A 15,366-nucleotide genomic window follows, 5' to 3' on the forward strand; every position below is an offset into this window, starting at 1 on the left:
CGTGACGCAGCCATCGCGATTTTCTACGTGGCAAACCTCGTGAAGCAGCCATCGCGATCCTGTATGGTGGAAACCACATGCAGCAGCCATCTCGATCCTGTATGGTGGAAACCACGTTAACCCATCGCGCAGCAGAAATCGAGCTGTGTAAAACAACGGGAAGCAGCATAAGATGACGTGCCAATCATTCGACGGAACATCATAGTGAACGAACGGACGCAGATTTCAACGTGAACGAACGTGCGGAACATCGTGGATGACGGGTGCAGCTTTTTACGGTGCAACATCGTAGATGACGTGTGCAGTTTTTCGTCGGCGCAGCCATCGCAATAACGTGTCGAGATTTTCATCGGCGCAGCATCGTCTTTGCTGCATGAACCACAACGCCGCAGCCGCTATCGAGAACAACGAGCTGAGAACCTCGTGGTGACCTACCGGCTGCTGACGCTATACGCCACGATATCGGTGAGCTCGTTCCTTTATTTTATTTTATCTTTTCTCTTATTATAACGTATTTTCCCGCGTTCCATCATTATATTATTATCGTATATACTATTGCGTTAAATATTGACATGCATTATATTTGAATTTGCCGACCTATTTATATATATATATGCAAATTTATACATATTTCACAATCGTTTCGTGATACGTCGTAAACATTTCAAACAAAAATTTTTTTTTCATCATAATACTCAATTTTCATTAAACCAAAAAAAAAAAAAAAAAAATATCAACTCAATAGTGTAAGCATTTTAGAGAGAATTAGGTACATTTTTTTTATTAGATAGGGAATATTCTGTGAACCCAAAATGTCAAAGAACGAAAGTGATGATAAAAATGCTGGTCCCAGTGCAATTCCGGTGCGAGCCGCGGGGCCGTCATCAGTGGCGGGAACAATGGAACAAGAAAACTCTCATTTGGCCATAGAAAAAATTTCCACAAAATTGCCTTGTTTTTGGGAAGACGCTCCAAGCGCATGGTTTGTGGCAGCAGAAGCTGAGTTCGATATTTCAAACGTTACAAGGGAACGCTCGAAATATTCTCACGTTCTAAGCGTGCTCCCGAAAAACGTCTTGCCGAAAATAATGGACATAATAACTATGCCATTACCAAACAACCCGTACTCACATTTAAAAAGTCAACTTCTAGAAAGGCTTAACGCGAGTGAAGAACAACGAATCACTCAGTTGTTGTATCACGTACAAATGGGTGATCGTAGTCCGTCTGATTTTTACAGACACATGGTTCAGCTGGCAGGTGATTCTGCAAACCTCACTTCCGAGCTTATTCGTAAGCTTTGGTTATCAAGATTGCCAAAAACAATGGAAGTAGCGCTCATTGCCATCGGAAACCGAGAAATTAATGAGCTAATTAAAATCGCAGACAGGGTGTGGGAAGCAACCCAAGCCGGAGCGGTATCATCAATCGCAGGCGTTTCTTCTAGTGAAAGCTCGGGAAGAAATACCTCGAATGAAACTGCAATATTGCGACAGGAAATTTCTGAACTGCGTAGTATGCTAAGGAGAATTTCCTTCCAAACAGGAAATAATAGAGGAAGACAGCGAGAAAGATCTCAGAGCCAAAAACGTGCAAGAACACCATCACAGGTTCGAAAGCACCCCATGTGTTATTTTCATTTTCGGTTTGGCGAACAAGCACGACGGTGCCAAAAACCCTGCAATTTTTCGCAGCAAAAAAACTAATTTGCTCAACGGCAGCGGCGGGCAACCCGAGAGCAATATTGGGCTCCTCTCGTCTTTTCATTGACGATGAAAAAACAACATTTACCTTCCTTGTAGATACAGGAGCCGACGTGTCCGTCATACCGTACAATCTTTTTGGAAAAGTCCTCAAACAAGCTGAACACCAACTAGTAGCAGCTAATGGTAGCCCTATTGCTACTTACGGAACCAAGTTGCTACAGTTAAGTCTTGGACTTAGGAGAGTGTTTTCGCACTGTTTCACACTTGCTGAAGTGAATCGACCAATCATTGGGGCTGATTTTTTAGCGAAGCACGATTTGTGGGTCGACTTAAAAAGAAAGAGGTTGATCGATCATCTTACAGGACAAGAAACGATCGCAACCATCGCTTTAGTGGATACACCTACCCCCAAAAACTGGATGATTGAATCGAGCATATTTGGTGAAATTTTTAAAAATATCCAACTTTAGTGGATCCACCAGATTATAAAAAGCCAGTTAGGCATTCGATAGTACATAACATCGAAACCAAAGGAAGCTTACCATTTTCTAAACCACGACGTCTGGATCCGAAAAAGCACAAGATTGCTCAAGCAGAATTTCAACACATGTTGGATCTGGGAATCTGCAGAGTGTCCTCGTCGTCAGCTTCGTCACCGCTACACATGGTACCCAAACCTGATTCAGATTGGAGACCTTGCGGCGATTATAGGCGTTTAAATGCCATCACAATACCTGATCGTTATCCGATCCCGCATGTGCAGGATTTTACGATGAACTTGGATGGTTGCAAATTTTTTCTAAGTTGGATATCATTCGAGCGTACCACATCATACCTGTTGCCGAGGAAGACATCCACAAAACGGCGATAACCACGCCGTTCGGGTTATTTGAATTTCTAAGGATGCCGTTTGGCCTCAGAAATGCAAGCCAGTGTTTTCAACGACTCATGAATAATATTTTTCATGATTTAGATTTTGTGTTTGTATACATAGATGACATTCTGATAGCTAGTTCGACGCGTGAATCCCATTTAGAACACTTGCACATTGTTCTAAAACGTTTAACGGATCACGATATAAAACTTAAGCCATCAAAATGCATTCTTGGTGTGAATCAAATAGAATTCCTCAGCCACACCATTTCGGCGAAAGGGATAACACCATCGCCAGAAAAAATAATGGCCATTCGAGATTTTCCTTCACCATGTTCGGTGAAACAGCTTCAAAGAGTTTTGGGAATGGTGAATTATTATCACCGCTTCATTCCTAACATTTCAGATAAGCTAAGAGTGCTTCACCAGTTAGTAAAAGAGCACAACAAAAATAGGAAAATCAAATTCGAATGGTCTGACGCTTGTGAACAAGCACTAAATCAAATAAAGGATGAACTTTCAAACGCTACCATGCTCGTGCATCCGAAAAGTAATGCTACTTATACACTAACAACAGATGCTTCTAGTGTTGCTGTAGGGGCAGTATTACAACAAACTAGCGAAGGCATTTTGGAACCTCTTGCGTTTTTTTCTAAAACGATGACGCCCACGGAACAGAGGTATTCCACATTCGATAGAGAATTGCTCGCTATTACTCTTGGGATAAAACATTTCCGACATTTTCTAGAAGGTAGATCGTTCACGGTTTATACAGATCATAAACCATTGATCCATGCCCTAAATTCAAAAACAGAAAAATCCCCAAGACAATGCCGACAACTAGACTTTATTTCACAATTCACAACGGATATAAAGTACATTACTGGCGAGAGCAACGTTGTGGCAGATGCGTTATCTCGAATAGGAGAAACCAACGAAATCACAAACTTCACATATGAAGCAATTGCAAAGGAACAACAAAAAGACGAACAGCTAAAACAACTATTTGAAGACTCAAATAGTCAGGCAAACTCCAAATTCAAATTAAATCAATTAATATTGGATAAAAACAAACTAGTATTCGAGTCGTCGACTGGACAGAATAGGTTGTATGTTCCTCAATCTCTAAGAAAAAAAACTTTCGCCAACCTACACAACCTATCCCATCCGGGTATTCGCGCATCACGCAAGCTGTTATCCGAAAGATTTTTCTGGCCGTCAATGAACAAGGACGTGGGAAACTGGACTCGTTCGTGTGTTGGATGCCAAAAAGCTAAAATTGGTCGTCACACTCGCTCGCCTTTGGAAGCATTATCCGTTCCAAAAGGGAGATTTGAACATGTGCACATGGACATCGTTGGTCCATTGCCACCATCCGAAGGAATGAGCTACTTACTGACCATTGTTGACCGTTTTACACGTTGGCCGGAATGCTATCCGATGCCTGATATGTCGGCTAAAACGCTAGCTGAAACATTTGTAAGGAATTACATTCCAAGGTTTGGTTGTCCATCTACAATCACAACCGATAGAGGCAGACAGTTCCAGTCAAAACTGTTTGAAGAACTAACAAAGTTGTTAGGAACACATCACATTAAAACGACTGCGTATCACCCTCAATCCAATGGAATGGTTGAAAGATTCCATCGACACTTAAAAGGAGCGTTAAAAGCCTGCGAAGACAATACGCATTGGATTTCTCGATTGCCACTGATTCTGCTGGGCATTCGAGTAGCATACAGAGACGCATTAAAAGGCGCTCCAGCAGAAATGGTATATGGAGAAAGTTTGCGACTTCCTTCCGAAGTATTTTTACCCTCTGCTGCAAAATCCGTCGAGGACGTACCCGAATTTGTCCAGGATTTTAAAAAAGCGCTAAGGCACATTGACCCATGCCCACCAAAACTAAATGATACAACACCGGTTTACTTACCAAAACACCTTCAAACCTGTAAACATGTTTTCGTACGGGTAGATAAAGTGAGAACGGGTTTACAAGCACCGTATGAAGGACCTTTTGAGGTAGTTCGACGGTGCAGAAAATTTTTCACGGTTAAAATCAAAGAAAAAAATGAATCTATTTCGATTGACCGCCTCAAACCTGCTTTCGAAATGGAGGGTGTCTCCAAAACAGGCAAAACCACAAATAGCCAAAAGAATGTTCGCTTTGCGAAAAACTAAATGAAATCTCAAGTTAAGAGACAAACACTCTCACAATTCTTTTTCTATCGCGACTCCGTCACTGGTGGGGGGTTCTGTGGTGTTCGCCTGTTCAAATTAAGTGAATTGGGAAGGACAGCTTTTTCTCATCACTTGAGGTCTGCGATATTAAGGGTTAATTAGGGTCTCAAGTAGATAGTTAGAGAGCTTAGGAGATAACGGGAGAGTCGGGCAGGACACGCATAATGAGCGCGAGAAATGCGTAGCCTCGCGAAAGTGCGTAGGTGCGTGAGAAAGGACAGGTGCGCGAGAAGGAATAGGCGCGCGAGCGTAAGGCGAGAGAGAGAAGGTATAAAAAGGAGCATCCGATCGGATAAGCTCTCTTTCTTAATACTCCGGTATACCGCGACAATACTGTTCTCCTGCGCACGATTAACATAATAAAGTGAATATAATTGTAGAAACTTACAAGTATAATTATACATATTGAGTTCCGTTTTTGTCTCGCCAGACCTTTGCTTGCTTTGCATCAGAGTCAATCAATGTGAGGAGCTGTCGTATGTGTTTTTAATGCTTTATTGTTATTAATCATTTTGTGCCATCGCCATTATAGCATTTTCTTTTGCTGCTGGCTGTTTATGCATTCATCTTCCGATCTTTTAAACCCAAAGTATTTAAAAACACTTTTATCAACGACTTTTTTAACTGCACAATAAATATTGAACTCAACGGAAATTTTTCATGTTACAAATAAACTAATACTGTACCTTTGTCCAGTCAAACCTCTTCCAATCGATCATTTCAAACAATGGATGAACAAATGAACAAAATTCCACGAAACCCCTTCCTCATACATCAACTTGCCTTCGAAAGAGTTTTGGGAATTGAATCCCTTAAACACACAAGCAGAAGATCCATGCAGAGAGCTAGAATGGTAAATGGCTATCATATTGAAGGGCCGAGCTTTTTGTGCTATTTCTACTGGCATGCACAGAACTGACAGGACGTGATAACGCCCGATATTTGGAATCAGATTTTGATGTTCTAGGAGCAGCATCTAGCACAAGAACGGCTCGGTTGGCTTTAAGTCATGTCTTTTTACTTGATTCTCGTTGAGATTTGGCCGGGAGAAAAGTTACAGAACAGTGTCGTTTGTTTCAGCAGTGCAGAGTTTCTCGGTACGGTATCGATTATTTGGTGAAAGCTTAGTATGTCAAGTGGGATGAAAGCGAATATTCTTCGATGGTTAAAAAATAACGATAAAATATAGTAAACAACGAATCATAACGACTGGTTTGGTTGTTTATCAAAGTTTACAACTTGTTAGAGCAATGTAATCATTTATCAGGAATGAAGAAACATACCCTTTCATGAAGAATCACAAATACTAGATTCCAGAGTGTTCCCTCCAAGCATCTGGCTTCCATGTATCTTTTACAAATTCCGAAGCATATTTTCCTTTTATTCTTGTTCTGGTAACAGAAAGCAAAAAGGTATTTGCACCAAAACCGCACAAAAACTCCCTTGTCCTTCCTTCACTATCATCGATCGCTCACTTGTCATGCGTGTGCCACTGTCAGAATACCGCACCGACCAGCGAAATCCCATCATGCCGGTGCTGGCGGCCACCAGAACAGGCTTGCGTTTTTCATCCGTCCTGCCTGATGTCGAAATTGAATTTGATCGCAAACATACACACATAACAGCAGCACTACGGTAAGGCTTTTACTGCCAACCGTTAGCGTGGACGAGTGTTGAGTGATTTTTTGTGTGTTGAAGTTTTTCTGTCCACTCTGCTCTTGTACAAGAAAGCGGGACAAGATTGTTCAACGCTCATTGTTATCTGCGTTTCGCACAAACTGAAATCATATTTCCATTTACCTAAATGTGTCCAAATTTTAGAGGAAGTGAAATGAACACAAAAAATCACCATAAAATCAAATTGAAAACACGTCAAAACATCATCAAATGTCTTGAAGCGCTCGAGCAGAACGGTGGTTTTACGCTGAGCTCGGGGATTATTTTATTTCTGTTTGTTTGTTCTTTATTACGGCAAAAGCAAAAGGAAACAAAAAAACACGTAAAGCGAAAGCTTAAAATTACCCAAACGACTACATGAAGCGATCAGGCGGAAATTCTCACACACGCAAGCAAAAACAAAAAAAGACGTTATCATTCCGTGCGAAACGCTTCGGAATGATTTATTAATAGCCATTTACGCTTAACGACAGGCCGGGCTGGCTGGTGCCGTTGGTGCCGGAATTGATTTGCATTTTGTTGGCAACAGCAGTTTGTGTACAGAGGGAGTGAAGGACAGGAGGATACAGTAATTCGCACCAGTCGATTGAATCGTTTCGCTTTCCAACGACACACATCACATTCGCGAACGCCCATCATATCAATCGTCGAACACACGCAGCAAGCAGAAATGATGTAATTTAAATAATAATGGTTCATTTCGCTTCCTCTTAAGCCTAGAGTTGATGCCTGCAGCAGGAACCAAAGCTCAGGCACAGGAACATTCACTTACTTCATGGTAGCACGTTTGGAAGAACAAGAGCTTGTTGTGCATTCGGTGAAGAGTTGGGCAGTTCTGTTTTGTTCTCTGCATCGTTCCAGTTTTTTGTATCGTATTTGTAACGTGTTTACGGTTGTGTTAAAATTGATATTTCACAAACACGCTCTCAAGGGCACGTGCGTGAGGTGTTTGATATTGTGGTTGGGGACAATGATGGAAGCGATGAAAAGTTGAAATTAATTTCCGTGTTTCATTGTTTCCCGATTGAAATTAACCGAAAGAGAGCGTGCTTGTATGTAATTTAATGAAAAAGGTAGTTTATTCTTGCAGTTTCAGCAATCGCATTGGAATGTGTTGAAATAATGGACAGATTATTGTAAATGGTTGTATCCCATCCTTTCCAATCAAATTAGAAAATGTAACTGGGGGTTTTTAGCTTCATGCTAGCGGATAAATCCCATTGTTGTAGAGCTTATAAATTGTGTTTTAATAAGATAAAACACATTACACGCACATTTAATACAAACAAAGGAGATGCTGTATAAGCGAAAATGCCGATGGAAATAAGGAACAGCAAAAAAAGGAAGCTTACTTATTTTATCCCTTTTTTCGGTGCAGTACTCGATCGTGGAACCATTTGTCTTGTTTTTAACAAACATTGTGCAGAGATATCCAATTCGGTGTATTTGAGAACAAGAAATAAAACCTCTCGCCAGGTAAACAATGGCACAAGGAATATTCATGAACTCGGCACCAGAATCAGAATATCTAAGAAATTGTGACCCTTTTTATACACCGAGCAGAATCTTGTCGAAGAGCCGCTCTAGGAAGGTTGGTGCGTACATATTTCGCCTCGCAGTGACCTTTCCGGAGTCGAATGCGGGCTGCACCGTGGGTTTTTGGTTTGGTGGACCCACGCTCGAAATATTGCGGTAAGATTAGGCGAGTGTAAGAAGTCAAAGCAACGAAAAAAAGAAGGAAACCTCCAAGCAGAAAGGATCACCGGAGATGGAATACCGACACGTTAGCCGGAACCGGAGTCCCTTTGGCCGGAAAGCCAGAATAACAGGCCTTTACGGGTTCGAAGGAGGATATTTAAGGTCGAGACAGTACTTTATGAAGTCCCAATTGTAATCCTTTTATCTGTTATCTGCTTTGTTCGTGTTCAAGTGCGGCAAGTAGGGCCTGTTTATGATAAAGCTCAACAGTTCCAGTAGAGGTACAGGGCAGCTTTTAATGGCTCGGAAGCTTGCACGACAGTACAAGAGGTTTCGCGTAAAAGTGCCCAAAAAATGCCTATTCTTTCCAATAGTGTCAGTATGGGCGAACCCTTTTTTGTGGAACTGAAAATGTATGAATATTAATCTTGGGTTTTGTACCTCATGTTGGGGTCGGTTTAGTTGAACAATGGTTTGGTGTGCATGCCAGCACAATGGCATAACTGTACAACATCTGGTTCACATTTGCAATCTGTAAACACGGCAAAATGCTATCCAAGAAGATAAAGAAGCTTTCAAAGCCAACTGACAAACTTAATTGATGTGTTTTATTTTGCTAACCCTTGTCAGTAATTCGGGCAGAGTTATGAGCCTGAATGTAAGCAATCGGCATTTAGAATTTCATTCTTTATAGCAATCTCATCAAATTCTAAGCATTGTCCACTATTTATGTCTGCAAGTTAATGACAAGAAAATGATAAAAACCTCTGATACTATGTCGGAACTTCAACCACAGCTCTTGTTTAATCGTGTATCCGTTCATTAGTTGCAATAAATATCTTCCAAAAATACATCAATCCTGCATCTGAGTATGGATCTTGTTTAAATGACTGTTACTTACTGAGAATAGCCCACTGCCGCACGTCGCATTTCGCCACGATCCACCCCAATCCACGACTTGTTCTGTTTTCCTTTAAACATAATCAGCACTCAAACCGCATCAATAAATCCACAAAACAATCGATTGCTATGTGTCACAGCTGTATGATACTCCGTCACTCCCGTTCTTCTGACGTGCCTTGCGGTGAGAATATTTTCCGTTAATTAACTGTGTGCGTTCCCTTGACAGATTCCAATCACGTTGCTCAGTTGCCGTCCTGTGAAGCTTCCAGTCTCGATGTGTACCAGCTGCGTATCCACTGGGGAGGTGTGCCAGATTTAAGATCAACAATGCTCACTGCCATACCCTTTGCACCTCTCAGCAGCATGGAGTGGCGATAGCCGAATTGACTGTTTTTCGTTTCGGACCGATTTCACAAAACCAGATGGGAATCGGCTATTTCCGGAATTGATAATCGATAGGAAAATATGTCTGTGTGCCTGTGTGAGCGTTTGTATCCAGCCACAAGACACAATCGCGCTGCCAAATCACAGGCAAAAAGGGCTTAATTATACGCTTATAATCGTTGCCAATCAATTTGGAAAGTTTGGCGTTCCGATGGCGCTCCGACCGAGCCCTCCCTCACTAGCTCAGGTGGGGATTATACCGTTAGGAGCACTGCAGGTGCCCTGCAGGAAGGATTCAATTTGGAGTTCATTTAGCGTTCACACAATTAACAACCACATTCAGATAATTGTGGCAGTCCATCGGAATTAACGTAATGGGCTGGGATTATGAAATAGACGGAACGAGTTTGTTACAAGGTAAAAAAAAACGCCCTCAGGCCGTTACTAATCAGTTAAAATGAGATAAATTTTAATGTTTTACTTGATAATGGAGATGTATACTTTTAAAGCATCTTATCAGCTCTTTTCTCCTGAGGGCTTAAACGGTGTGGCATATCACACTGATTTTCCTGAATTATGACTTTGATGTTTCTTTTTCTACAACAACCGCGTATCTACAGAAATTCAATTAAAACTTTACCCACTTAATCATTGGAATCTGTTTTGCAGTAACTTTAAGTATAATTCCGTTTGATGTTCGGAATGAACCAATCGTACCGATGCCATCGTTGCAGTTTCCCAAGAACTGTGATTGTAAATCAAACGTCTACAAAAGCTCATCTACACGACTGCCAGCAGCGTTTCGTTAAATATTTAAACATTCACACAAACCCGCCCTCCTCTACCAACGGCATCTAGTTACACTTCAACGCAATCACATCACAATCGCCAACATCACTGAAAGATTATGTGGCGACAGTTGATTTATGTTTCTTTGCCCATGTGATAACATCTCACACCTACCTAGCAGAGCTATCACTTTTGATTGACTTTGATGGTGTTTGCTTTTTTGCTGTACTTGTGTGCCCAAGGAAGCTTATCGAGCTAGAAGCGAAAGAACCGCATGAAGCTGCAACGGCTACGAGTGTAAGAGCAAGATTGATAACAACGATAAATTAATTTACGCTCCAGGGCGATGAATCCATAGCTTCACAGTGCCTGTGATGCAGCTTAATTCAAGAGAGCGGAAAGGCTTTTCCTTTGACTGTCATGGTCAATTGAAGTGACTTTCTTGCGTGTGGAGAGCTTAGAACTTTAATGTTATCCCTCAAGGGCAGGACAATCACAGTCCATCTTGTGAAGAAAGAGATACTTTAGCGAAGATTATGTATACCTAAGCATGTTTACTTGAGGTAAATTCAACATGCAGGAAGTTCATGTAGTATGTATGGGTACGATGAGTTGTCTCACTGAAGATGATGCATGTTGATGGTTGTGATTGTTTCAGATAATGGTCATTCTAGCAAATATTGATATTGTTGTGATAATTAGCCTTTGAATTCAAAAAATATTGATAAGGGAGAGTACGTGCATTTATTATTTATCAATAAGAACAATTCGTAGAAAGTGAAATCTCAATAATAAATTACATCAAGGGTAAATGATTTTTACCATTTTGTTATTACTTGGAAAACATATTAACTAAACTCCTGCAAAGATGAAAATTATAAAATCTGTTAATAAATTAAGCTTGCTATAATATTTTTCATTTTTTTTCATAAGTTAATGTTTTTTTCACTACAATATTGACATTGAACGGTAGTTGGATTGTCAAAATTATAATTTTCCTTCAATACTTGAACTTACTTCAATTTCTTGTGAGCTTTTTACATTTGATGCGCTCTGCAAAGCTGTAATATGTCTTTCTTCATAAGAAAGTGTGTAAAAACTTCAATAATGAAAGCAACAAAGTGTACAAATTTCAATTATATTCATCCCAACGTGGCCATCGTGAAGGAAACAGTGTTTTTCATTTATCATCCCGACCTTCGGACGTTTTGATTTCCTGTGTTCGACAGCTTCCAACTGCCACCTCTAATTTGTATCTTTTCGCTACTTTTTCCCATTGCCACCGGATCTGTGGTCGTCGATTGAAAACTCCCATCCCACAACACCAACCCGGAAGGCATAACAAAGTCACTGCAGACCTTTTCGGAGGAACAGTTCCTGCTGGAGCTGAGTGATGATCGCAGCAGTTCACCGGTAACGCGTCCTCCGATACGCAACCGGACACCGCCGTACCTTGGCAATCTGCACCTTGGCTTTCACCAGCACCAGCAGCATCACCATCAGCATGCGGAGACGAGTGAGAACGAAATTAACGACTCGGACGAGAGTAATCTACGGCGGACGCCGCTCGACCGTGGGCCACACTTTGATTTGTCCGCCTCGAAGAACATTACAGCGCTGGTCGGGAAGACGGCCTATCTCAACTGCCGGGTGAAGAACATCGGCAACAAAACAGTAAATTTCAATTTCAATGGTGCTGTGTATTGCTTCTGTACTTGTTTTTTCCTACCCACAAGAACGCGTTTTGCCCGTTTTTGTGTCCTTTTTTGCTTTCGGGCTCGAGTTGCTTCCGTTCGGATAAATTCTAACCATGTGTTTTTATTTGTTTCTCTTTGTCCTCTGTGTGTGTGCTACACCTGTTCATATATCACAACACAACGTGCAACGTCCCCCTGTGCGGATCGTTCGTCCTCTGCAGGTGTCCTGGGTGCGGCATCGTGACATTCATCTGTTAACCGTAGGTAGATTCACCTATACGTCTGACCAACGTTTCCAGGCTGTACATAATCCCCAGACAGACGACTGGTCGCTACAAGTAAGCCCCCTTATTCCTCTGTTGCTCCATTGCGTCACACGATGAGTGTTTTTGTTTTTATTTAGTTCAACCTCTATCTCTCTGTCCCTCCTTCCCGATGAGCCTTTTGAGAGCTTGGGGAAAAGCACAAACGATGAGTCAGCAAACTATATGAAATGATAAAAAATGAACCCACTCTGCCTCTATTGACACTCTATATGGCCTATCCGGGCCATCGATCATGTGCTGGTGGGCGTTGGAAGTAGATCCATGAGCACACGCACGAACACGCAAGCTCTCAGGAGATTCCGTCCGTGGAGTGTTGAACTCTCTTTTTTGTCCACTCTATTTTTCCACCTCTTTTGCGTCTGTCTATCTCCCACTGGCAGCTAATACCCGTTGGTTCGTTGTTCTTTCAGATTAGATACCCCCAGAAGCGGGACACGGGCGTGTACGAGTGCCAGATCTCCACTACGCCACCGGTCGGGCACTCAATGTTCCTCGCCGTCGTAGGTAAGTGTCCAGACGGACTAAATGCACGGGGCTGATACTGGTTTAATACCCGTTTAGGATACGTATTGCTCGTTCACTCTCTCTCTGAAAGACCTTTGAGTGTTTCGTTTTTCTGGGGTATAGGTTTATTTCCATTTTAACAGACACTTGTTTTCTTCTTTCCACGTTTCCTATAACTCCATCATCATCTACAGAGCCAATCACCACGATCGTTGGTGTGCCGGATCTGTACATCAACACGGGCTCAACTGTAAATTTAACCTGCATAGTGCGGAACTCGCCCGAGCCTCCTTCAACCATCTTTTGGACCCACAACAATCAGGTAAGCGGAGAAGAGGTGTGTTTGTGTGTCTGGAGTTGCGGAAGATATGTATTATGGCTTGGATGAATGTGAGAACATGTCCGAAAGCTTAGGATGGAAACGTTATCCATTTTGATGTCTCGATAGGAAGGGATTTGTGTTTAGATATATTTTAAGAGATGTGATGTGTTTTATGCCCTAACTAAAACATTTAATAGGCAGGGTAAATAATAAATCTAACAATGGTTGAGCTCTCTTTGTTGATGAATAGAGTTGTCGATGACAGCCAATATAACATTCAGTTTTTTGGTTGTATTCAATAAAGTACATTCTGAAATATAAAACATTACGCTCAAAACGATAAGCATTGTAATTTGCTGTGGAAATAATGTTATTGTCTATAAAATTGAGTTATTATTATGCCTTTTCTTATTCATCGAAAGCAAACAATTTAAACCAATTGAGGGAACGATGATAAAGTTTATTATATTTGAAAAACAAACCTGTTCTTGAATCATTTTTAATTACTAAGAAATGAAACATTCACTTGATTTGACCCGATGAAATGTTTATTTCACACTTGTTTATAACTGAAACAAAACAAAACATTTACTTATATCTAAATGCTAATCACTGACACTAATCTAAAAACCTCCAATCACTGTTTAAGGACGTTTCGATTGTATCTTCATGCTTAAAGTTATCTCTGAGCCTTTTGGAACCATCCTTTAGCACCCCTCGTTCTCCTTATACATTCAGAATAAATAGCATAATTTAAAAACGGACTGATAATTAAATAGAAAATTATTTCAAGTCCTCAATACTTCGCCAAGGCCAAATCAAAAAGCGTGAATAAATACTTCGGTGCAAATAGTTCATAATGGAATATGATCTTGCTTGCTTTGACGATGTGTTCCCCTAACTGCATTCAAAATGAAAATTCCCGGTCGGTCACGTTCCCGTTGAAACTGCGCTTAAAAGCAAATCGCTCACAGCTTTCACTGCTTCGTTCTTAAAAATCAATAAAAATGAAAAGATCTAATGAAGAGTGTCAATGTCAATTGATTGTGAGCTTTTTTCTTGGTTCGAGAGCATATTCTATTTATTCCATTTCGAGCGATTTTTCCTCATTTCTCACGTCACATTTTTTTGCAGGAGATCAACTACGATTCACCCCGGGGCGGTGTGTCGGTCATAACGGAGAAGGGTGAAACGACGACATCGTACCTGCTAATACAGCGCGCCCGTACCACCGACAGCGGGAAGTACGTCTGCTCCCCATCGAATGCCGATCCTTCCACGATCAACGTGCACATCCTGAATGGTACCGTGCGACCGCCCTACTCGCTAACCGCGTCAAGGGCAATGACAAATACGACATTGTTCGTCCGATACTGGAAACATTTCAGACAGTATTTGTCAGGGCTACCATTGTGTGAGTGTTTTTTTAGGATGTTTGGGTAATGTGTTAAATATGTAAAAGGTATATATATATAAAGGTATATTTTTAATCGTTCCTTTTCACAGTGGGCTCCCCGCTCAAGCGGTTAGCATTGCCGCCCAGCCAGTGGAGTTTGCCGCTGAACTTAATGGTGCCGAGTATTGCATCGACAGCATTTCTCCTGAAAATCCACGCGTGGACCAACAACTGTCGGTGGTGACGGTGAAGAAATTCATCGTAGAACTCATCCCTGACCAACAAGACAAGACAGGAAGGGATAATAGGAGAAGAGAGCTTTGTTAAAACTCTTGTGCATCCAAGGCGGTGTAATAAAATAATTTCGAAGTAAAATCAATTGTATTTTAATAATTTACATATCACAACAAAAGACTATATTTGAGCTTAAGGTAAGTGAACAAGTTGACCATAAGCTGCAAAAATCAAGTGTATTCGAATGTTCCCCCCATGATCCTAAGATAAAAGTTTAATTACAAAACTGTGCCCATTTCCCCTTTAAATGATTTTCTTTTCAGAGAGATTTTCCCGTACCTTTTCGTCAATTTTTCTACTACATCCCACGTAGCTTTCTCCTCTGTTCTGCAAATGAAAAGACGCTTAATCAACTGTATGGATATTATTATGGATATTATTACATGTCTCTTTACTTCCTATCCTGCTCGATGAAACCCCTCATTGCCGTTAGCCGGAATGAATTCAGAGTACCTTTTTTTGCTACCATTTGGCGCTTACCGCACTATTCTGCTTAATCGGATTATCAACCAGAGTGTAAAAGAAATGAGCGAATGAAAAGCGTGGCAAATGGGCG

At 41.2% G+C, this 15,366-nt stretch overlaps 1 protein-coding gene across 3 annotated transcripts in view; it reads left to right on the forward strand.

Moving 5' to 3' along the window:
- The window catches only part of LOC120904835 (zwei Ig domain protein zig-8-like), a 57,572-nt gene extending 42,681 nt beyond the window's left edge, over positions 1-14,891 (forward strand). For 2 of the 3 annotated variants that reach the window (XM_040315246.1, XM_040315247.1), the window contains exons 4-9: positions 11,608-11,945; positions 12,190-12,306; positions 12,705-12,798; positions 12,993-13,120; positions 14,255-14,534; positions 14,627-14,891. In XM_040315246.1, the coding sequence (XP_040171180.1) occupies positions 11,608-11,945; positions 12,190-12,306; positions 12,705-12,798; positions 12,993-13,120; positions 14,255-14,534; positions 14,627-14,760 (1,091 nt within the window). In that variant the 3' untranslated portion in view covers positions 14,761-14,891. The remainder of the gene's footprint in view (positions 1-11,607; positions 11,946-12,189; positions 12,307-12,704; positions 12,799-12,992; positions 13,121-14,254; positions 14,535-14,626) is intronic. The other variant, XM_040315248.1, reaches the window with a different exon arrangement.
- Positions 14,892-15,366: the final 475 nt, after the last annotated feature.

The sequence above is a fragment of the Anopheles arabiensis genome, chromosome 3 (assembly GCF_016920715.1).
Source record: "Anopheles arabiensis isolate DONGOLA chromosome 3, AaraD3, whole genome shotgun sequence".
NCBI lineage: Eukaryota > Metazoa > Arthropoda > Insecta > Diptera > Culicidae > Anopheles > Anopheles arabiensis.